We start from the raw sequence: 22,693 nt of genomic DNA, 5'->3' as shown, positions 1-22,693 counted from the left end.
CTAATCAAGGACACGACGAGTATCGAAACCAGAGTTTGCGAACGAGAAAGGCGACGCTTGATGCCTCAATAGAGTCTTGTACCTCGGTGGCGCGTGCGACCGGGGGAAAGAAGTGTATCAAGGGTCGAAGGTCGATGGACGTCAAGGGACGGGTGAGACTCGAATCGCATGGAGGAAGGGCCGAGGATGGAAGTTGGCGAGATCGATGGAGGACGACGGACTGGACAGGTCGAGAAGGGTCAGGCGATGGTAGAGATTCGAGGACCGGTCGAGAGGTCGAAGACGAAGCAATGAGGAATGAAGAAGACAATCAGGGGAGAAGGATAATTAAAGAAGAAAGGATGGCAATTCAAAGATAGGCGAGAGTATTAAAAGATGAAGGAAGATGAGGTGGAGCCAAAAGGGTGAAGGGTAAGAAGAGGAGATAAAATGGCAAGGAGAGGAAGAGAAGAGAAGAAGAGAAGAGAAGAAGAGAAGAGAGGGTGAGCGAGAGCAAGAGCAAGAGAGAGGAAGAGGAAGAGAGAGAGAGAGAGAGAGGAGAGGCTAAAGCCACGGATGGTCCATTCAAGCGGCGCGTCCCAGACCCAGAGAGAAATAGGAAAAGCGTGGAATTTTTTTTCCCACCCGCTCTTGCTTGCTCCCGGAGCAGTAAGTAAATGGGGGAAGACAGAGAGGAGGGAGGGGGGGAAGGGAAGGGAAGGGAAAGAATGGAAACTCGCGCCCCCTTTTAATTATGATTGTTTAATTTTTTCCACCACGATCTGGATTCGGTGATGGAATCCAGAGTGAATCTCCAGAAGAAACACGAGAGGGGCAAAGGAGAGGGGACATACTAGAGATAGACAGGCAATCTGTCGTCAAGGAGTCGATTGTTAGTCTCGAAGGGGGGGGGGGAGAATGAGCAACCTCAGGCCGGAACAGCAGCCATCATACTGATCGGGGAACTTTTTTTCTCTCATTTTTCCCTCATTTTTTTCCCTTTTCTTCCCTCGACGGAAACGAACGGGGGAAGCCTCAAGTCTCAGGCCGCACACACAAAGAAATTGCCTGGTTGGGTTAGTGCCAGAAAAGGACGCTTGACTGTTTTCGGCCATGGTTGATGCCCCAGGACCCCAGCAGGCAGCGACCGTGCCAAGACCCCATTTCAGGCATAGCGGCATCATGTGAGCACAAGCGAGGAAACCATGGGTTGACAGAGATAGAGGGAGAGAGTGAGTATGAAGAAGGATGGGAGTGGGGATGGATGGACTCTGACATATCAACCGATGTAGATGATCAGAGAGTTCTGATCACCTGAAAAAGGAGAATACCAAACCACAACCAAGAACCAACTCCCTGCCTGTTTTGTCTCGGGTTGATTAGATCCTCTGGTAGTCATCCCCAGGACTATGCAGAGGGGAAACAAATCGCCTGCACGAGGCCAGTAACACCGACAGGGACCATGCATGTACCCTGACGGGGAGGAAGCAGGGCTCCAAATCATCTGAACAGTAGGTCGAAAGACCAAGACCCAACGGGTGGCAAAAAAAAGAATGAAGAAGAGGGGGAGTATTAGTAGACATCAAGTGATGGTGATTAGTAGAGGAGCCAGATCAAGTTGAGCAAAAATGGAAGAGATCGCTGGCCGTATTTCAGGTCAACGTCGGGTGGGCCCAGATGGGCGGGTAGCGGTCAGATAGCAGACATTAAGAACGTGGTTGACCAGTATGGTGGGAAATTGAAAAAGAGGAAGAGATGAAGGCAATGGTAAAGGGTAGGAAAATAGGTAGGGAAATAGAGGGAGCGGTGTTGCTATGGCAGTAGGCAAAAATCAGACCCGAGGATTAGAAAGACCCCGTCCGTACGCCGCCCATGGGAGTTGAAGACAATGGAGGGAAGACAGCAATCTCAACAGGTATCTGAATAATGCCATATCATTCTCAAAACAGAGGATAGGAATGACAACTTGGGAACTTCCTCTGAAAGACGAGGAGAGAAGGGTAGTGGGGAGACATGGTGAGATGTTTGTTTGCCAGTGTAGGGCGAAAGTGAGGGAGGTGGGTAAGAGGGGTGAGGCAGGGGAGTAACGAATAGAACCCAGTCACCGGACAAAGGTTGTATCTCATTTGGGATAGGGTATAATCGGATCATGAAGGGGAAAGGGAAAAAGACAGAGAAGAAAAGAAAGAAGAGAATGTCAACTTAGGGGCGGAAAAAAAGGGAAGGGGAAAAATCAGAGGGGAGAAGAGGGAGGGAGTGAGTGGGTAGGGAAAGTGAGTGGTAAAGTAAAGTGACGAGGCGGAGGCCTAATAATGATGGTATCAGTATTAGCACAGACTGGCCTTCAGTCCATACTACAGATTGCCATTCCGGTCAAAGCAAAAGACACTGACCGACCAAAAGACTGACCGACCCAACAGCAAGCGATGGCAAAAACGCAAACCCTGCCTGTAGTCGTCGGAGGGGGAGGGAAGACAGGCAATCGACCGGATAGAAAGTGGAAACATCCATCCGTCAGGGTTCTTCGCTCGTCCTATATATTAATTTAATTACAACAGGCTAATACTTTCCATTTTCCCCCAACGTTATTTATTTATTCTGTTATTTTTCGACGGGGGTTTCCCACGGGTTTAAAGGTCCTTTTTTTACTAGCTAACTAGTGCCCAAAAAGGTCCCAAGTTAGGGGCTGATAGATTTCCGTACGTGGCAAATGGGGAAAAATACGTACTAGTCGAATAGTTTGGGCCCTTTGCCTGAGGCATATCCCATGGTCGGACCAGCAGAACATTGTCGACGTAACATTGAACGTCGGATATCACTTGATTTTCTGTTTCTGCTGTTCTTTCAATCCTTTTCTCAGAGGAACGGTGTCTATCTTGATTGGCGCTGTCTCTGGCCTTTAGAGCGAGAATACTGTGATCTATATAGATAGACCCGCGCTACATTAGGTCTATAAACCTATATAGTAAAGAATTACTGTAGAGAACCGCGTGTTGATTAGGAGCACGTTCATTAGGATAAGAAGAGACACAATGTGTATATGCAGCGGCTGCTTTGGGACCACCCGACACGCCGGTAACTGATCCCCAGACCTGATGTCTGCCTCGACACTCACCCAATCGTCGACTGCCTCACGGCCTTGTCTCACTCCGATCAGTCGCATCAGCCCGCTTCTCAATATCAACAACATTCCCTCTCCGCCGAAAAACTCGCCCTGTGACGGTAGCATTCAGGAAATGTCCCGAATAAAGAAGGACGAAAACAGCGAGCCCCATGTAGGCAGGGATGGAATCTGTCGTGGGCAGGGGACACGGCGCGGCGATGGTGAGTGTATTGGCGAGAGACAACACCGAGCAGACGACCATCCCAAAGTAAGTCCCGTAGGGTTGGATCCAGGACTGGTGAACCGATGTAAATCCTTGCGCTTTGGTGGACCGCCGGAACAAGAGGTAGACGATACACCAGGACATCCACGAGATATAACCGGAAGTCGTTATGAAAAACATGAGCCAATTATAGACAAGAGAGCTGGGCTCTCCTGCAGACAGGAAGGCGAGAGTTGAAAACGCCGCAGACGCGGCAATCGACACATACGGCACCCCCCAGCTAGCTCGAGCTTTGAAAACCGTAGGTGCATGTCCTGCCTCGGCCAGCGAACACAGCGTTCGTGAAGAAAGGTACAGAAACGAGCGTCCAGAAGCCACCGATGATAGGAATATCAACCCTGTTGCTATCATAGACAATGCTGGGGTACCGATCCTTCCTACACCGATAATGTACGGTGACGTACCCGCGCCGAGACCATTATTCGTTAAGCGTGGTTCGTCGTAGGGGCTCATCACGCCGATGGCCAGCACGCTGAGGGTGTAGAGCAAGGAGTGGATCACGCTGGTTGTCGTGGATGAACGGAGGATGTTGGATCTTGATTCGGATACTTCTTGCTCAGCTCTCTGGACGATCAGTTCCGGGGTGAATATGAAAGACACGGTGCTGTAGACGAGACACTGGACGAGGCCCAGAAACCGACCCAGAGAGCCACCAGTAGTATATGCGTGCATCGCGCCGGGGTCGCGCCAATAGTGGAATCCTCCGGCGGATGATCCAGGGATGCTGGCCAACACAAGCGACAAAATCACAAGCCCCACTGTCGTGAACAGCTTCAACCCAGTGAACATGACCTCGGATCTTTTAAACAGCCTCTCGGGAAGTAGATTGAAACCCGATATGACAAGACAGACGATGGCCACACGCAAGGCGACCTGGGCGCCGGGATCCCATAGACCGATGTTGACCATTGCGTTAGTGATTTCAAAGGGGACCATCAAGGCAAAGGAGTACCAGCGAAGGTATCCTAGTGCAAATCCCAGATGGCTCCATCCATATTGGTATGTGTGCGTTACCGCAGTGCCATCGTCAGCGGGCATATGCGCCGCGACTTCGGCAATGGCCGTTGTCAAACAGTACACCAGGACAGATATGAATATGTAGGATATAAGGAGGGAGAGCGGACCCCCGGCCGCCAGACCTGGACCAGACCCAATAAACAGGCCGGTTCCGAGGGTAGGGCCGACAATCATGATAGAAACTTAAGGATAATAGTGTCCAAGGAGTCCATAAGAATGCGGGGAGACTAGGGAGGGTATAACACCATATAACAGGAGGTTAAGCGGGTGGGAATCATAGCTTGTGTAGAAAACAGCTATTTGGTGTTCAAAAACAGCACGAGATTGTCGCTACTTCCTCAGTAAGGATGTGGTGCACAGGCGATGATGTGAGGTAGTCCTTCCTTTACTGTAGCAATGAGACCGAAAGGCGAGAGAAGAAGGAGGAAAGAAGGATCAGAAGGAAAACCGAGGCAGTAAAAAGGCAATCATTTCCGGCGTCTAAAGGCCAAAACAAAACAGGCAAATCTTGAGGGTTAAGTTAAGTAGATATAACAAGCAGGAATGGGTATCAATCAATGTCTACCAAACAAAACAACGAGATAGACCCATACCCGTCATAGGCAACTGTGACAACGCCCATAGGTAAGAATACCTAGAGAGTAAATAAAAAAACAACGGATCCCTGTTGTAAGACACTAACACCATAAACCATGTAAGTCGGGAAAGGCATAATTTGCCGACTGCCGATTATCGTCCCATTGAAAGTATTTTCAAGGTTGGGCGCCACATTTTAAGCCATGTCAGTCTCGGCATACTCGAGCCATTCACCAGACAGCGATTTCTTCCAAAATCGCACAACACCATCGTCACCGGATGAGATGAGACAGTCACCTATTGAAAGTATTAGGACGGTTGATCATTCCTTGCTTTCCGTTATATAGGGTCATATCAAGACTTACCGGCATACGAGAATCCGACTTGCCACACATCCAAATGCTTACTATCGATACAAGCCACAAGTTTTGATAGATGCTTGAACTGCGAATCCCCGCCCGTGGGGCGACTAGACATAGACATCGGTGCGCGACTAGCCAGTGCCGAACCAATCCCTGATTGCGTTGTTGCACGAATCGATGGTGATTGCGCAGCAGGCTGCGCGGGCTTGTCATTATTCGCATTTTGAGACCCACTGCTCGATATCGAAGTATACACTTCAAAGATTCGAACGAAACCATCCTTGCATCCACTGGCAATGAGATCATACCCCCGGACCGACCCGTTGGCCCAAGAGATTTCTCGTACAAGACCACCATGACCACTCAGCTCTATGGCGTGATAGAAGCGACGATTGGCATCGGTGCGGTACACCTTCACACTATCCATGGCTGCCACCACAAGAGACAGACTCTTGCGATCCCAAGAAGGCAGCACCGAGTGTGTCATATCAGTCGGATCATGGTGGAATTGTACCTTGAAGCTTGTTTCCTCTCCTCTCTGAGGCGTACTGCACACGCGAAACTCGTCAAGAGGCTGCCAGTCTGCAAGAGTATCCGGACTGACGGGCTCCATGACAATCAAATAGCCATCTCGCGTAATGACAGCAAGCCAGGTCTCCAGGTCGATGTTTCGAAAGTCAATTGAAACAAATGGATGCCGCTGTGGGGCTGTCATCCGGAAGATGGACCTGAAACGCCTGCCCGAGTGTGGGGGTTGCGTGACATCTTCTTGCCATATCTTGCATTTCATGTCTTCACCTACAGTGCCAATATGCTGTCCCGTAAATGGCCCATTCCATGCTGCCTAGTGGAAGTTAGATCAGAACGAAGAACAACACTAGTGGAAAAGGCCTCTCTGCTCACATCGCGAATCTCAGCATCATGAGCACGCCATGTATCAGTCAGCTGCCATTGGCCATCCTTCTGATCCCACACCTTCATCCGGTGGTCCGAAGAAGCCGTGACAATGCGATTTCCATAGAAATTGAACTTTGTAACCAGTACCAAGTCGCGATGACCGGCATCGAAATCGGCGAACCCAGACGCCATTCCGAGCCGCCTGGGTGTTTCCAACCAACGATTTCCCGCGACCAGTCTTAGCTGTGCATCTATGGCATCTGCTGGGCAACGAGACACGTAGTTCCGAGCTTACTAGCCACGAATGATCCAGAATCGATTGTTATGGCTCCTGATCATGCGTGAAGATCAATATGTATTCCTTTACATGTGAAGCGCGCCGCGCATTAATGCGCCTGGCTAGTGAAGATTACATAATACTGTACCCACGCTATTCCGCTCTAGGGAGACTGTTGACGTCGGTGCCTTGGGCGCCGTTTGCAGTTTACTTACCGCCTGATCCGGCGGTCAGGTCTGTTCGGCAGAACGGCATTATATTGCCCTTTTCCCTGATAGATCTGGCCTTTTACAGAGGTGCGATGATAAATGATGTATTGATGGAAGACCAATCCAACAGAAGTCTATGTGGTAAGGTGGAGCGTCTAAGCTCGTGATGAATTCAACACAGTCAGGTTCTCTCTCCAATGGGGAGATTTGGCGTCTCTTAATCCTCACGGGGATCTGCATTGCCATACTCGCCAACGCTTTTCAAGATGACGGCGCGCCTCTGGTGGCATCCGCTGCCTTTAGTGGAATTGCATATGCTGTGACTTTCAGCATGATCAGATGGTTGGGTCCGGTTTTCATGAAAGCCGGGCTGAAGGGAAGGGATATGGCCAAGCCAAGAAGACCTGAAATGTATGGACAGCGATCCTTTCTATATTCTCGTGTTGGAGCCATATCACATAAGAATCGACGTATCGATGACTAATGATTATGATTCCTCAGACCAGAGACAATGGGGGCGGTTTGTGCCATTGTATATCTTCTAGCGATCATATCTTTTATCCCATTTGCTTTCTACAAAGACATTGTCGCGGCTACCTCCGGCGGAGGCAATCGAGATGTCGTCGTCGAGGTCCAACATGTCGAGACTGGCCGGATGCTCCATCGATTTCCTCATGGAAAGGTTTGTTATGGACCTCTCCTTCTGACCGGTCGTTAGAGTGGGCAAGTGCTGATGATCGCAGCTGGCGTCCTATATGTCCGGTGTCCTTTCCCTACAGTGCATTACCATCCTCGGCATTGGTGATGACCTTCTGGACATCCGATGGAGACACAAAGTTCTTATTCCTGCATTCGGAGCGATTCCAATGCTGATCGTTTATTTCGTGGATTTCGGTGTCACCCACGTTGTCGTACCGGTCCCATTGCAGCCCTACTTGGGCGCCGTTGTCGACCTCGGATGGCTGTACTATATGTACATGGCGGCAGTGGCTATCTTCTGCCCCAATTCCATCAATATGCTGGCGGGAATCAATGGGGTTGAAGTAGCCCAGTCCTTGGTCATTGCAGTATTGTTGATCGCCAACGACCTGCTGTATCTTGCACCAATCACTCCGTTCCCGCATCCGGCCACAGACTCGCATCTGTTCTCGCTTTATTTTCTCCTCCCGTTTGTCGGAGTATCATACGCCCTTCTCTACCACAATTGGTATCCCTCCAAAGTGTTTGTCGGGGACACGTACTGCTACTTCGCCGGGATGGTGTTTGCCGTCGTCGGCATCCTCGGCCATTTCAGCAAGACACTACTTCTCCTCTTCATCCCACAAATTTTCAATTTCGTCTACTCGACCCCTCAACTGTTCAAGCTGATACCTTGTCCTCGGCACCGGTTGCCCAAGTTCAATTCAATGACTGGGTTGTTGGATGCGTCCGTGACGGAATGGACCGTCCCGCCTTCTCCGTTGATCGCAGCGGCCTTGGAGCTTCTACACCGGTTACGGCTGATGCGCATCACGAGAAACGACGAGGGCCAGATTGTGGAATCGACCAACCTCACGATCCTGAACCTGTGGCTCGTGTGGATGGGTCCCATGAGGGAAAACCGGCTTGCGTTCCATATGGTTGTTGTTCAGATTGTTTGCGGGTTCATTGGTCTTTTCATACGCCATCGTCTGGCGCTCGTGGTGTTCCGAGACGATAATCGGGCATTTGATTTTGGAGTTTAGCTTGAGTTAGAATTTATTCAACTTCTCCTATACTTATCTGCTTAGATTTTCAAGGCAACAGACCGAAAAGGTGGACTATTTCGCAGTCAGCAGTGTAGGGACTTGCATGGAAGCAGATACAAGGACACGGTCACACCAATAGCAAGCCATAGAATATACCACAATACATTTGGTTGACAAGCACACCGATGGGTTTCTGTCAAAGATAGGCAGCGACGAATAAACCCTCTAATTGAGAACGTGGCTCAGTGTTATGCCTACATCCTTTGGGAGCCAACCGTTGACGCCAACATGTATTGGTACAGACTAGCTTCATGGGGGATTTAAGAGATACTAGGTCGTTTTAATAATCAATTCCCACTATTTGAGCAGGGATGGATGTTCAACTGCGCCCTTTTCCTGGTCAACAGACCAGCTGATCCGTGCTTATCAACAGCAACAGCAAAGAAGCCTGGTTGGAAGCACTCAGCTAGTCAGCACCTCGATAGAACGGTCATTCCCGCCTTATCTCCGTCCGCTGACCCTGGTTGATCTGCTTGGCCCGTCCAAGCGGCAATACGGTTGCACCAACGCCAAGAGCGGAGATTCCATAATATCTGCTGTTGTTGCTTAGCTACCGCACCTGTTTCACTTTGTTCTTCCTAGAAACTTGAGAAAGAGGGGACAAAAGCCACTAGTCACTGCCTAGTGCCTACTGCCTACTTACTGCGTGGGGACTTGCCAGAGGGAGCGGACCCGCTTACGATCCACTCGACTCTAACTCCGTCTTTAACCCCGGGTGGTGTTTCTCCCCGCGTCCTGGATTTGGGACACCCAAGGATTCTACTATGGTTCAAGTGCTGTTCAATTCATAGTCATTGATGGAGATAAAGCGGTATGCCGTCGGAGTTACGCGGCGTTTGGGGAGCTCCGAAGAGGGAAGCATATATAAGGAGAGAGCTGGGACCATGTCTGGGGTATTCGAACTGAACAGCAGCAAAAGGATACTCCAGTTTGATCGATTAATTCAAGCCCCAACTCATTCTTACCTTTTCAGCTGACAGTTCAATCCAAAAACAACTCCTTCAACCGCAAGCAGTTTTCAAGATGTCCACTAGTATGTTTGCACCCGCCCCCGAGCCGCCCACCGAGCTCGGTCGCTACCGCATCCTCTCCTCGACGGCGGGGATCCGGGTATCTCCATTGCAGCTGGGCGCGATGTCCATCGGAGACGCATGGTCGGAAGGAATGGGATCGATGAACAAGGAGTCCTCCTTCAAATTACTGGATGCCTACTTCGAAGCGGGCGGGAACTTCATCGACACATCCAACAACTATCAAGACGAGCAATCCGAGGAATGGCTTGGCGAATGGATGACCGCCCGGAAGAACCGCGACCAGATCGTGCTGGCGACCAAGTTCACCACCGACTACCGGTATCACGCCCTGGGCAAGGGCAAGACCCCCAACCACGGTGGGAACCACCGCCGCAGCATGCACGTGAGCGTGCGCGACTCGCTCCGAAAGCTGCAGACCGACTACATCGACATCCTGTACCTCCACTGGTGGGATTACACGACCTCCATCGAGGAGATCATGGATAGCCTGCACATTCTGGTGCAACAGGGCAAGGTGATGTACCTTGGGATCTCGGATACCCCCGCGTGGGTCGTCAGCGCCGCCAACACCTACGCGCGGGACCACGGGAAGACACCCTTCAGCATTTACCAGGGCCGATGGAACGTTATGCAGCGGGATTTCGAACGCGATATTATCCCCATGGCGCGTCATTTCGGGATGGCTCTGGCCCCCTGGAGCGTCCTGGGCGGTGGCAAGTTCCAGTCGAAGAAAGCCCTGGAGGAACGAAAGAAGCAGGGCGAGGGGTTACGCATGGCTTTCGGGACGGATCAGACTGAGGATGAAGTCCGCATGAGTGAAGCTCTGTTGAAGGTGGCTGAGGAACATGGCATCGAATCCGTGACCGCTGTGGCCCTGGCCTACGTGATGCACAAGGCCCCCAATGTCTACCCCCTGGTGGGTGGCCGGAAGGTCGAACACCTCCAGGACAACATCCTCGGACTGTCCCTCAAATTGACCCCCGAGCAAATCACCTTCCTGGAGAGCGTTAAGCCGTTCGATGTGGGATTCCCGAGTAACTTCATCGGCGAGAACCCCAAAGTGGCCGGACATACCACGTGTTGGCTTATGGCTGCCAGTGCCCAGCTTTCATTCCCGCGGACACCATAAGACTGATCATGACTGTACCTAGCTATTTTTCTGTGTTTTCAAATATTAATAATTCCAACGAAAGTGTCCAACGTAGTCACATAGCAAGGCCACAGGTAGCCGGTAGCCCTGCCAATCATCTAAACTCGATATAGAACAGGTAGAGTAAACCAGCCACGTGACCACTATAAATCAAGCACCCGCACAGACGGCCCTTAAATAGTGCTATGGGGAAACTGCCTCGTAAGTGTGCAGCCTAACAGCCTTAGGCTCTCAGGTATAAATCAAGCCTTTTCCCTGCCAAGTGGAGCCTCAGGCCCAATCACGGCCCGAATGTTAGTCATGCTCCGGGACTAAGCGCGCTGCCGGCCGATGTCGGGCGGGAATCTTGCCAAGGGGGGGCGGGACAGGCCAATCGCCACCCAGCGATTGGTGGCTGACCAGCCGAGATCGGGCCAGCCCCTCGGGCGCCGCGCAGCGACATCGCGGCCCTATGGGCGACGGTTAAAATGTTGCTCTTGTGCTCTTTCGTATCCATCTCAAGATCACTTTCTAGTTGCACGCCTGGAGAACGCAGTCGACTCCTCTCACGTATCTGGAGTATCCTGTCATTCATACCGCTCTCGTTAACATCCACGCAATATCTCTATAACCTTACCTGACTCATTTTCTCTGCCCCTCATGCCTGGCGCCGATAAGAAGCCCAAGACCTTGTATGACAAGGTCCTGGAGCACCACATTGTCAACGAGCAGGAAGATGGCACCATCTTGCTGTACATTGATAGACATCTGGTTCACGAAGTGACCTCCCCGCAAGCCTTCGAGGGTCTCAAGAACGCCAGTCGCAAGGTCCGCCGGCCGGACTGCACTTTGGTCACCGTTGATCACGTACGTATCAAACACAATCTTTTCTTTCTTCTAAGAGAAATCTTCTATAAGAGCAATTCTGACATGCTACAGAACATCCCCACCTCCTCCAGGAAAAACTTCAAGAATGTCAACGAGTTCATCGAAGAGAACGACTCCCGCCTCCAATGCGCCACCCTCGAGGAGAACGTGAAGGATTTCGGTCTCACATACTTTGGAATGGGCGATAAGCGCCAGGGTATCGTCCACATCATCGGCCCCGAGCAGGGTTTCACCCTGCCCGGAACGACGGTCGTGTGCGGTGACAGCCACACCTCGACCCATGGTGCTTTCGGTTCCCTGGCCTTCGGCATCGGTACCAGTGAGGTCGAGCACGTCCTCGCGACCCAGACCCTGATCACCCGCCGAAGCAAGAACATGCGCATCCAGGTCGACGGTGAACTGCCCGCCGGTGTCACTAGCAAGGATGTCGTCCTGCACATCATCGGTGTGATTGGAACTGCGGGTGGCACGGGAGCCGTGATTGAGTTCTGCGGCTCTGTCATCCGCGGCCTCAGCATGGAAGCCCGGATGTCCATGTGCAATATGTCTATCGAGGCGGGTGCGCGTGCTGGCATGATCGCACCGGATGAGATCACCTTCGAGTACCTTAAGGGCCGCCCCCTGGCCCCCAAGGTCGACAGCGCGGAGTGGAAGAAGGCTGTCAACCACTGGAACAGCCTGGCATCTGACGAAGGTGCTCACTACGACACCAACGTTCTGCTCAAGGGTGAAGACATCATCCCTACCATCTCCTGGGGTACCTCCCCTCAGGATGTCATCCCCATCGCTGGCGTGGTTCCCGGTCCCGACGACTTCGAGGACGAGAACCGCAAGCTCGCCTGCAAGCGCGCCCTCGAGTACATGGGTCTGACGGCCGGCACGCCCATGAAGGATATCCAGGTTGACAAGGTTTTCATCGGGTCCTGCACCAACGCCCGTATTGAAGATCTGCGCGCCGCCTCCAAGGTCGTCAAGGGCAAGAAGATCGCCGCCAACATCAAGCGCGCTATGATCGTCCCTGGTTCCGGCCTGGTCAAGCAGCAGGCCGAGTCCGAGGGCCTCGACAAGATCTTCGTCGACTCCGGATTCGAGTGGAGAGAGGCTGGCTGCTCCATGTGTCTGGGTATGAACCCCGACATCCTCTCGCCGCAGGAGCGCTGCGCCAGTACCTCCAACCGCAACTTCGAAGGCCGCCAAGGTGCCGGAGGTCGTACCCACCTGATGTCCCCCGCCATGGCCGCGACGGCCGCCATCGTCGGCAAGCTTGCCGACGTCCGCGAGCACATCTCCACCAGCCCCGTCCTGGCCAAGGTCGAACCCAAGTTCGACGTCCAGCCCGAAACCGAGGACGTCGAAACCGAAGACGAGCTGGACCGCGTCCTGGACCAGCCCGCCGACAACGAGCCCCACACCAACACCACCGGCGCCCCCGCCGGCACCAGCGCCGGACTGCCCAAGTTCACCGTCCTCAAGGGCATCGCCGCCCCCATGGACCGCTCCAACGTCGACACCGACGCCATCATCCCCAAGCAATTCCTCAAGACCATCAAGCGCACCGGTCTCGGCAGCGCCCTCTTCTACGAACTCCGCTACAAGGACGGCGCCGAAGACCCCGACTTCATCCTCAACCAAGGCGTCTACCGCGACTCGAAGATCCTCGTCGTCACAGGCCCCAACTTCGGCTGCGGCAGCTCGCGCGAGCACGCCCCCTGGGCCCTCCTCGACTTCGGCATCAAGTGCATCATCGCGCCCTCCTTCGCAGACATCTTCTTCAACAACACCTTCAAGAACGGCATGCTGCCCATCGTCATCCCCGACGAGGCCGTCCTGCGCTCCATCGCCGACGAAGCCCGCGCCGGCCGCGAAATCGAAGTCGACCTCGTCAACCAGGAGATCAAGGACGCCCAGGGCACCAAGCTCGCCTCCTTCGACGTCGAGGTCTTCCGCAAGCACTGCCTCGTCAACGGCCTCGACGACATCGGCCTCACCCTCCAGATGGAGAGCAAGATCCGCTCCTTCGAGATCCAGCGCACCCTCGAGACCCCCTGGCTCGACGGCTCGGCCTACCTCAAGCGTGGCACCCGCGGCGGCGCAAACATGGTCCAGGCTGCTCCTGTCCCCAAGACCAACCGCGGAGACGTCAAGGACGAGCCTCTGGAGTGGTAAACAACTGGATACTCACTCCACTGATACGACCGCCATGCTGTAGTTCTTGATTTATTTCTTTATGTTTTTTTTCCCCTTTAACTCTTTTTTCTTTCCTACTCGTTTTGGGTTAGCTTCAGGATTAGACACGGATGATAGTCAGTCTTGTTTTTACTGCATCTCATAAACGAGGACGCATTGGGATGGTTCCGGGTTTAAACCTTGGTTATTACTTTTTTTATTTTCGCATAAACCTTCCTTAGTTGCCATATACCTGAGGGCTCGAAATGACAATTATTTAATGCTAAAATTTGTATCGATATCAAATTCGCGACATCTATCGTCCTACATAGATTGAATGATCTGATCTCTACCAAAGGTTATCATTCATATCATGTTATTTAATTTTGAAAACGGCACACCCTAGACAGATCTCCATTAAAGAAAAGAAAAGAGAAACTAACTAACCAAGTCCTCAACCAAATAGACAAGATATAAAATCATGATAACATCTCTCAGAGAACCAAAAAATAAAATAAAAATAAACAAGGCAAATTAGACATTCAAAAGCTGACCACCCATTAAAGAATAAAAAACAACTATAATAACGAAATAGCTCTTTTCTGATCACTCCATTGCTTCGTTCAGTTCCATTCCAACTCATCCAACCAGCGATAATAATGAAAAGAGCGTACCAGGTTCCGTAGACAATCAATCAATCAATCAATCAATCAATCAATCAATCAATCAGATAAAAGAGCGTAATGACATCCGATTCGTGCAGTAAACAATCAATAAATCAATCAACATGTAGAATAGATCCATCGTGTGGGTGCGCATGAAGTGGGTGTCATGGATATGGATCGTGGGCTAATGTACAGGGGGATTCAGGTTGGCTGAGTAGTCATTTCTCTCTCTCTCTTTCTTTACTCTTCTTCTTTTTTTTTGGGTCTTTTTCTCTTTTCTTTTGCCCTTCTCGGCCTGTTCGCTTCTTCTTCCTCTTTTCCTTTTGCGTGCTCATTACCTATATGTCTCTTTCTTTGCGTAACTTCTGCATCTCTGTTCGCTTCAGTCAATCAATCAATCAATCACGATAAAAGACATTATTCAAGTTGCGTAATTATGTATCCGGTGTAAATGACGAATATGAAAGGGCAAGGACCCCTCAAGACAAGAAATGACATGCAAATCTTCTCCTGATGGGCCATTGCCAGGATGTGGTATATACTGCTGGCAATCTGAGAGTGCATGCGCACTAAGGCTTGGTAAGTTGTTCCTTGCGGAAGAACAGAAGGAAACCACCGCTAGACAGAATTAGTACTAGAATCGAAGAATCAAAAGAATGAAGAACCTACCAAATAACAAACTGGAAGAAGATAGCAATCCAGAACCACGCGTTCGCTACTGCGCTCGGGCCAGCCGTGACATCCGGCGAGATAGGCCCAGGGCCGATATTATTCGGCGCGAACGCACGGGCACAGATCGTAGCGATGGAACCCAGGACCTGAGATGCAAGCAGCGTGAAGCAGATGTGCAGTCTCGTCATGGTCTGTAGCAGGATCATGCCGAATCCGAGACCCTGGATGGCGTCTAGGATGCCGAGCCAGAGCCAGAGACTCCGTGAAGCGAGAGCGCCTCCTACGGAACCGCCGGCCCACGGGAGGAACACGCCCATGCCGGAGACGCCCCACCAGATTTGGGCCCAGCGGGGGCCAATCAGGCCGCAGGCGAAGACGGGGAGGATCCAGCTGTGGGATCGGGAGAGGTGCGCGAATATGTATAGCAGTAGGACCCAGGCGACGCCGAAGAAGACTATGACGAGGAGGCCGATTTGCCAGGGTTGGGCGTGGGTGGAGCTCCAGAGGACTTGGGGGGTGGTTAGTTGGTTGTTATTTAGAGAAAAGGAGGGGTGGACTTACAGGCCCAGTTTCGTCCGTAGGGGGCACTGAGGAAGAAGTTTTGCAGGATGACAACCACGAAGTTCCATAGGATGATCTTGCGGCGCATGACGGATTGGTAGAATGATGGGACCTTTCCGGGCGTCTGGCGGTAGAAGTTGGGCAGTCCGAAGAACACAAGCAGGCCTATGACCCAGAGGAAAGCGGCAATCGGTATGCAGATGGCACTAAGAGATGGTTAGAAAATTTGGATATATTGGCTGTAAGAATACATACGTCATCTTCCAAGTGTTCGTGATATTACCCTGGGGGTTAACGACACCATCGGTGACCGCTTGAGAGAGGGTCGTTCCCCAGTACCACAGCCCGATGATGTAGGCTTGTTGACTGCCCTGGATCATGCAAGCGCGGAAAACCCACTGTCGAACCGGAACACCATTCTCATCACCGAAATTGAGAGCAAAGAACAGTGCACCGCTGGACGAGGCCGCGGCATAAACTCCGCTCCCGATGTTCTGGACCCAGCTGCGAGTGAAGCTGTCGGCACTGTAGTGCGCCACACCGATAATGATGAAGGAGAAACCGTACAAGATCCAAGGAATGGTGAGGACAATGACCGACTTGAAGTGGCGGAAGAGGAACCACCAGATGATAGACGTAACCAGGTACACTGTTGCAATTCCATAAAGCTTCTCGGGTGTTTGACCGTTTTCTCCCGTGAGCAGGGTGATCTGGTAGGAGTTGGCGGCGATGATCTGTCCCAGGGCAAGGAACAGCGAGTACAGCGGCCAGTCGAAGATGCGAATTTGCATCCATTTCTTCAAACCTGACGGGGGAACGTAATCATCGCCAAGAAGGAATTCGTCCTTCTGCCGACGTGGACTGGGGTCACTCTCGCGAGAGGTCCCGTCATCGCCGGAAAGCGAGCCCACGGGTGACGAGTTTTCGAGTTTGGCTTTGAAGACTGAGGAAGCTGGCGATTGGTTGCGGCCAAGTCGAGCGTCGCGGAACTTGTCGAACCATTTCTTCTCGCTCTTGACCAGGTACTCTTCGATGCAGAGCTGGGATTCCGAGTTTGCTCCATTGAGAGTCTCGAGCCGCTGTTCGAACACCTTGTAGTACTCTCCGTTGCTGTCTGTGAAGAAAGGATCCACCTTTTGCAGCTTGTAATCTTTCTTCTCGCCAATGATTGAGTTGACGGAAAGGACCGACGCACTGCTGAGACGGTTTCCGGGCTCTGTCAACTGTTGCTGTCTTGAGGCGGTGATCGAGTCGTGGTCAGTATCGGGCGTGGACTGGGCCTGGAACGGAAGCCTTGGCAATGATCCTTGACTTGAGTGTCCTCGGTAACGACGACTTTCTTCAAGTTGCTCAGGTGTTAGAGTGTACTCATCGTCAGCATAGTAGCTTGGGATAATGTCATCATCGCTGCTCTCCTCGGTCATGGAATTTGCAGCGCTGTCCTCATTGTTCCCGTTGCGACCCCTCCTCAAGCGACGTCCACGATGCATAAGATGACCAGGTCCAGCGCGAACCCCCAGAGACAATTGCCGACTCAGTCCGGACCTGGGTTTGGCGTTGCTACCTGGACTAGGATCCCGGCTATAGACGATGGTATTCCGTTGTTGCGGTCCGTAAGCGCTGAGGCGATTGGCGCTGGAGTAGCTTCCCTCGCGCGAATGTCCCAGCGGAGGAGTATGAACTCCAGTGGGAGTCATCGTGCCATTTGTTGATGCAATCGGGGGAGTCATCATCCCGCTCGGTGTGTTGTATCCGGAGGGCGTGGCACCTTGACCATTAAGCTTCGCCTGACCCTTGCTATGAATACGCACAGCAGTGGACTGTAGGATTTCCAGATCTTCGACCCACTGGGCCACAGGGAAACGCTGTTTGGCAGACCGAGCACGCATCTTGGCTCGAACCGATGCCTTGGAGTCCAAGGCACTGCCGATGGCAAGCTTGAATTGTTGCAGCAAGTGAGCAGTTGTCGGGGATTCGATATTGAACCACCAGCCTGGCATCTGGCCAAGACCACCAACGCGAGCGCCGATACCCAAGGCTCCCTTGCGACCGAATTCGACGGCAACCAGTCCGAAAGGCTCGTCACGGGATGGAATCAAAGCAAATTCGGCACCGGAGAAGATGCACGGCGGGAGAGCAGTGAACTCGGGTTTGGAGAACACACGTCCGGGGTAAACCTTCATCATGCGGTCGAGCTTGAGCGCGGCAAATTTGCCATACAGATCGATTACTGGACCGACGCAGACCAGCTGCACATTGGGACGAGCCTCCAAAACAGCAGGCATCACGTCAGCGATCAGATCAACGCCCTTTTGATGGGACCATCTTCCGACGAAAACCAGAAGGTCGGCATTAGGGTTTTGGTCAAGGCCTGCCCATTCCTGCGCCTGGCGTTTGAGAGCTCCACGGCTGTCCTCGTAAGCCTGGTCCACCTGGACATCAGTCGCGTTTTGCATGTCACGGCTCCATGCTCCAGTATCCGATGGATCCGGGTTGGGCAAATTGCCGACCTTTTTCAGTCCCCAGAAAATGGGATAACGAGCATAAGACCGCTTTCCGTACTTCCTAGAGACACCCACAGCGCCGAAGCCTTGCTGATGAACACGGAGATAGCTTGCACCAGCATGAAGCATATTGAACACTTCTCCGAACTGAACGTAACGTCTTGCCGTATCGAGATCGAGATTGAATACTGAACAGACCTCATCGCGTTCCTTTTGGGTTCGCATGGGCCACAGTCCCTGGAACTCGGCGTTGTGAAGCGAGAGACACACGGGGGTTGTTTGAGGAAGAAGGTAAAGCGGCGCAATAGATCCGTGGTAGTCATTGATATGGTACAGGTCAGGCGAGAAACGCTTCAATGCTTCTGCAATACACTGATTCCAGGCTGAGTAGTAGATGGCGCTGTCCAAGTCATCCATACGCGCGGGATACGGTTCGGACTTTGTCTGCTGGCGGAAAACGGGAGCATCCAAAAGAACGTATGTGATGTTGTTCAGCACATGGTACTGAACCTTGACCTCATAGGGGTTGCCGAGAACGGTCACGAACATGGAATCGGCAGGCTGGTCCCTGGGGTAATTGATGCCGCCAACGCAAGGAACAACCCACACCAGATTCTGGTCTCCGAGATGCTTGCCCATCAGCTGAGCCATGACACCCAGGCCACCAATCTTGATTTTGATTGCCCAGTCCTCAATGTCGTATTCCATGGTGGCAATGAGAGTGGTGCGTCGTCGAGCGGCCTCCGCGCCGAAGGCAGGGGTACTCTGGAGGAACCCCGACCTGTTGGCAAAACGAGTCAGGGGGTTGCTCGAGTCGCCAGCAGCACCGGAGGCCAATTTTCCGCGGAAGAACGATTTCTTCTCCACGACGCCCACTTGATTGAACTTGACCTGGTAGAACGATTTCATGAAGGCGTAAACACAAGCTGCGGCCAGTGCGATCGGGACAAGCCAAAGAAGAACATAAATGGCAATCTGGGTGGGCCGCGATCCTACCGGCTCAAGGTGAATGCGAAGAGTGCTATCGTCAAGGCGTAGATTCCAGCCGAGATAAGGCGATGGGGGGATTTTCGTGATGTTGACCACCGCGTCACTTTGCGACGAAGGAGGCATGCGATCCAAGACAAGGTCCCCGTCCACATCACCGTAAACCCAACTCTGGTCCGGTTGCCCATCCGGGTTCATCCCCCAGACATTGTACTGAGCTTGAGCGGGGTACTCCGCCATGAACTTGCGAGACCACATCCCATCCTTGTCCTGGTGGACGTTGTTATCCAAGCCAGCATCGTATCCGAATTGATTGTACGGGCCGTTGAAGTAGAGGTGGGGGAAGCGTCGAGGTCGATCATAACCGACATCGCCCTCTTGAACGTAGTCACTGCTTCCACTCAACTTGCTCCAGTACTCGACCTTCACGTGCTTTCCTTGCCACTTTTGCTTGTCTGTCCCAGACCAGGGAAGTTCTTCGATGGTGTCCGTACCACCGTGGTAGTCTTTCCACTCAGAGAAAGATGTGCCCCAGTTTGTCGAATAGCGGTATTTATCAGCGCCTGCTGCGTTATGCTTGATGCGCAGTTTACCACCGTCCTCTTCTTGCAATAGCGAGGTGGAATAGTTTGCCGATGTAAATACCACAGGGTTGTCACGCTGGCCCACGCGGATCAGGAAGTGGTCGACAGCCTTCGTAGAACCGCCCCCAGACGAGCTGGCCGCGTTCTTCACCGTCATTCGGTGTACACCGTTGTATACACCCGTCAACTTTGCCGACCAGACCCATGCGTTTGGAATTTGACCCGTCCAGTTTGTTTTACCGCGATTAACGGCTTTGCAGTCGACACTTCCTTTGGAAACTGATGGTTTTTTGCCAGCCTGATGCGTGGTTGATTCGAAGGATATAGATTTGGTAACGCCATCGCAGTCCATCTGCTCAGAGAAGTATATGCTCACGTCGATATCCTCTGACTCATTAGGACCGACCTTCGATACTTGGGGAACATCATGACCTGGCTTGATTTGGGTGATCATGGGTCGAGGACCATGGAAACTGTCCTTGTTGACGAAAGCCTTGAATTCGAAAGGCTTGAACGTCAGATGTTCGAGGCAGCCATTGGTGGCATTGGAGCCGTTAAGGTGAAGAGCCTTTGGCCCTCCCAGAAGTTCGTATTCATCATGGGGGTAAAACAAGTTCTTCACCGTCGTTCCGTGGGTGAAAGCGGAAATCAAGGCCGAGTCGTTGCTCTTGCAGTCGAATTTATAATCCACGGTCTTGTTGACGTTGTGGTACACCAACCACACGGGTTGATTGTCGCTTTCAGTGCCCAAATCCTGGACCTTCGCAACTCGATCCCGCAAGACCGACCACATGCCAACCTCCGTGGCAGTGCCATTCGAGCCCGGGTATTGGACTTCGCGGGTCTGATTTGACAACTTCACCACGGAATACCCGTCGTTAAGTACCGGGTAGTCATGTCGCATCTGGAACATGTGCTTGATGATGTTTCTGATTGGATGAGACGGGTCACGGTGGTCATAAGCAACGGCGTCGTCATTGCACCCTTCCCGACCTTTGGTGATTGGCCAGTCGTGATATTGCGAGGCATCGAGAGAGAAACAGCCATGGTTCTTCCACGCGGTAGCAGGAGACATCGCTTGGCGGCCGTAAACATAGTTTGACGCGGTTGCATCCAAAATATAGAAGCCTTGCTCTTCACCCCACAGCAAGATAGGAATCCCAGGGAGATGCAAAGTCGTGATGAAGTGCCCCATCAATTGCCTCTCGACACCGAAATCAAGGGCGGGCCAGCGGAACACATCTTGGTTGGTCGCTCCATACATGTGTCTGGGGTCAAATTTGCCTGTGTTGGCGTTGATCAAGTCGTTGGTCATCACCATCACGTTCCACGCATCGGTCCAGTCCAGCGGCGTATCGTAGCCTGCGGCCAGGTTGCCATCAAGTCCAAGAAATCGTGTGAGGGTACGATAGATCGAATAATGGAAAGCGGAGCCGTCCAGGGCCGACAGGCTACCGTCACGGATGAAGTACTGCTGGTTCGACCTGTTCGTCATACCCATGGCGTCCATCGAGGAATCGGGCCATTGGTCGGGCCGTCTACCACGGCCGAGGTAGATAGATCCGAAGGTATTTCCGCCAGTGATTTCGCCGGGGAGGAAGAAGTTGTCCTTGCCAACGCTACGAGCACATTCTCTGTAGGCTTCAGACATCTCAGCAAGGGCATCCACGGTGGCTTGGGTCGCCTTATCGTAACGGAAACCATCGATATCCAGAGCCTTGATAATCATGCAAGAGTGTTTAATCAGTTTCTCACGGACAGGATCATGCCATTCGCGCAGACGGTCTTGGACTGAAGCGAATTTGGCTAGTTGACGCTGCCAGTCGGGGTAAACACCGAACGCCTCTCTGTCGCCATACTGGTCGAAGTCACTGTCGTAGCACCCCACGAGCTTGTCATCGACCTTTTTCTCAACCGGAAACCCCGTTTCGTCCCAGAACTCGGGGTATTTGCACGTCTTGTTGTAGGAATTGCCAGGACGGAAGTCAACGTATTGTCGCTCAGATTTCCATACAGATTCGTATTCCTTGCTCGAGAACGGAGTAGTCTCGTTTAAGTACCCTTTGAAACCAATCAAATCGCCCATGCTATGATATTGTCAGATCCTGAAGGCGAGAGAGAAACATAATTGAAACGCCAATGGCACTTACGTCGCAATGGTATTATCGAATACCACATACATCCCTCGCTTGTGGATCTCCGAAATCGCGTCCCTCCAGACCTTGATGTTTCCATAATGCTGGTCAAGGAGGGTGGTATCGAGAATGGAGTAACCATCGGCGCCCCAGGGTTGATTCATCAAGATGGTCCCTGCCAGGTAGATTCCCTGAACGACAATTAGATATCAGAGGACAGACACCAACCTCAAAAATACGAACATACCTTGATTCCCATTCCCTGAAGATAGTCCAATGTATCAACCAGGCCAACCGCATCACCTCCATGGCGCATCTGAGTCGAGGACAAATCATGTTCGAAGCTGGTTCCGTTGATGTTGTCGTTGGTAGGATCGCCATTGACAAATCGGTCAAGGAACAAGGTGTAGAACGGGAACCGCCAGCTCTTTGGCGACGGGTGGTATTTGTGACCCTTCCATTCTGGGTGGAAATAGTCGACCGGGTCGGTAGCGTCTTTGTTGGCGTTTAGGTTATAGTCAACCAGAGATTCCTCGTAGGGCCAGCCTGTCGCTGTTGTTGCGAGTAGCGCCAGCAATGAACTCGCTATCCCCCACTTCATCATAGACGGTTCGTATAGTGAACCGTTTCCCTACCTGGCTTGTTTACACAGCCCGCATGTGGTTGGAAGAGACCAGAGGAGTATTTATGGGAAGGGAAACCCTGAGAGCACGCTTCGGCGAGGAAAAGGAAAATGAAAGGGATTCAAAAAAGAAACAGCCTCGAGAATGATTTGCACCTCTCCACCTCTTGGCCTCTTTTTGCTCGAAAGCGGAGCCGTTCAGACCAATCTGATATCCAATTATGATTACCAGTGGGCTGGGAGAGAAAAGAGCCAC

At 52.1% G+C, this 22,693-nt stretch overlaps 7 protein-coding genes across 7 annotated transcripts; 3 read left to right on the top strand and 4 right to left on the bottom strand.

The window, feature by feature from the left end:
- Positions 1-513: 513 nt before the first annotated feature.
- P168DRAFT_49436 (uncharacterized protein) lies at positions 514-1,260 on the bottom strand. The gene is made up of 2 exons (XM_024841973.1): positions 834-1,260; positions 514-629 (listed from the first exon to the last, which is right to left on the bottom strand). The coding sequence occupies exon 1, from the start codon at positions 1,161-1,163 to the stop codon at positions 873-875; it is 291 nt and encodes a 96-aa protein (XP_024690055.1). The 5' UTR covers positions 1,164-1,260; the 3' UTR covers positions 514-629; positions 834-872.
- A 1,850-nt stretch (positions 1,261-3,110) lies between these two features.
- On the bottom strand, positions 3,111-4,734 carry P168DRAFT_329424 (putative proline permease; the record flags this gene model as incomplete). The annotated part of the gene is made up of 2 exons (XM_024841471.1): positions 3,770-4,734; positions 3,111-3,703 (listed from the first exon to the last, which is right to left on the bottom strand). The coding sequence occupies exons 1-2, from the start codon at positions 4,554-4,556 to the stop codon at positions 3,111-3,113; spliced, it is 1,380 nt and encodes a 459-aa protein (XP_024690054.1). The 5' UTR covers positions 4,557-4,734.
- A 148-nt stretch (positions 4,735-4,882) lies between these two features.
- On the bottom strand, positions 4,883-6,460 carry P168DRAFT_257983 (putative nuclear pore protein (SEH1)). The gene is made up of 3 exons (XM_024834580.1): positions 6,224-6,460; positions 5,324-6,164; positions 4,883-5,255 (listed from the first exon to the last, which is right to left on the bottom strand). Exons 1-3 carry the CDS (start codon positions 6,407-6,409, stop codon positions 5,155-5,157), a joined length of 1,128 nt encoding a protein of 375 aa, XP_024690053.1. The 5' UTR covers positions 6,410-6,460; the 3' UTR covers positions 4,883-5,154.
- Positions 6,461-6,797: 337 nt separating this feature from the next.
- Positions 6,798-8,507, top strand: P168DRAFT_312602 (UDP-N-acetylglucosamine--dolichyl-phosphate N-acetylglucosaminephosphotransferase). The gene is made up of 3 exons (XM_024839583.1): positions 6,798-7,114; positions 7,205-7,385; positions 7,447-8,507. The coding sequence occupies exons 1-3, from the start codon at positions 6,870-6,872 to the stop codon at positions 8,425-8,427; spliced, it is 1,407 nt and encodes a 468-aa protein (XP_024690052.1). The 5' UTR covers positions 6,798-6,869; the 3' UTR covers positions 8,428-8,507.
- A 1,006-nt stretch (positions 8,508-9,513) lies between these two features.
- P168DRAFT_329421 (aldo/keto reductase) lies at positions 9,514-10,781 on the top strand (the record flags this gene model as incomplete). Its single annotated transcript, XM_024841470.1, has 1 exon — positions 9,514-10,781. The coding sequence occupies one exon, from the start codon at positions 9,514-9,516 to the stop codon at positions 10,651-10,653; it is 1,140 nt and encodes a 379-aa protein (XP_024690051.1). The 3' UTR covers positions 10,654-10,781.
- A 422-nt stretch (positions 10,782-11,203) lies between these two features.
- Positions 11,204-13,971, top strand: luA (3-isopropylmalate dehydratase LEU1). Its single transcript, XM_024834579.1, has 2 exons — positions 11,204-11,520; positions 11,593-13,971. The coding sequence occupies exons 1-2, from the start codon at positions 11,314-11,316 to the stop codon at positions 13,705-13,707; spliced, it is 2,322 nt and encodes a 773-aa protein (XP_024690050.1). The 5' UTR covers positions 11,204-11,313; the 3' UTR covers positions 13,708-13,971.
- Positions 13,972-14,941: 970 nt separating this feature from the next.
- Positions 14,942-22,416, bottom strand: ags2 (alpha-1,3-glucan synthase Ags2; the record flags this gene model as incomplete). Its single annotated transcript, XM_024835388.1, has 6 exons — positions 14,942-14,990; positions 15,042-15,552; positions 15,606-15,811; positions 15,861-21,767; positions 21,831-22,006; positions 22,063-22,416. 6 exons carry the CDS (start codon positions 22,414-22,416, stop codon positions 14,942-14,944), a joined length of 7,203 nt encoding a protein of 2,400 aa, XP_024690049.1.
- Between the last annotated feature and the right edge of the window lie 277 nt (positions 22,417-22,693).

Source organism: Aspergillus campestris, assembly GCF_002847485.1.
Source record: "Aspergillus campestris IBT 28561 chromosome Unknown P168scaffold_11, whole genome shotgun sequence".
Classification (NCBI taxonomy): domain Eukaryota; kingdom Fungi; phylum Ascomycota; class Eurotiomycetes; order Eurotiales; family Aspergillaceae; genus Aspergillus; species Aspergillus campestris.
The sequence above is the reverse complement of the archived record's forward strand: the minus strand, read 5'-3'. Positions and strand labels throughout refer to the sequence as shown.

Excerpts from the sequence above, each read along its gene's own strand:
- P168DRAFT_49436 (XM_024841973.1), bottom strand. The coding sequence starts at position 1,163 with ATGATGCCGCTATGCCTGAAATGGGGTCTTGGCACGGTCGCTGCCTGC.
- P168DRAFT_257983 (XM_024834580.1), bottom strand. The coding sequence starts at position 6,409 with ATGGCGTCTGGGTTCGCCGATTTCGATGCCGGTCATCGCGACTTGGTA. Across the intron at positions 6,165-6,223 it reads ATGATGCTGAGATTCGCGAT|GCAGCATGGAATGGGCCATT; the intron begins GTGAGCAGAGAG and ends AACTTCCACTAG. Across the intron at positions 5,256-5,323 it reads AGTCGGATTCTCGTATGCCG|GTGACTGTCTCATCTCATCC; the intron begins GTAAGTCTTGAT and ends TACTTTCAATAG.
- luA (XM_024834579.1), top strand. The coding sequence starts at position 11,314 with ATGCCTGGCGCCGATAAGAAGCCCAAGACCTTGTATGACAAGGTCCTG. Across the intron at positions 11,521-11,592 it reads CTTTGGTCACCGTTGATCAC|AACATCCCCACCTCCTCCAG; the intron begins GTACGTATCAAA and ends GACATGCTACAG.
- P168DRAFT_312602 (XM_024839583.1), top strand. The coding sequence starts at position 6,870 with ATGAATTCAACACAGTCAGGTTCTCTCTCCAATGGGGAGATTTGGCGT. Across the intron at positions 7,115-7,204 it reads AAGCCAAGAAGACCTGAAAT|ACCAGAGACAATGGGGGCGG; the intron begins GTATGGACAGCG and ends ATGATTCCTCAG. Across the intron at positions 7,386-7,446 it reads ATCGATTTCCTCATGGAAAG|CTGGCGTCCTATATGTCCGG; the intron begins GTTTGTTATGGA and ends TGATGATCGCAG.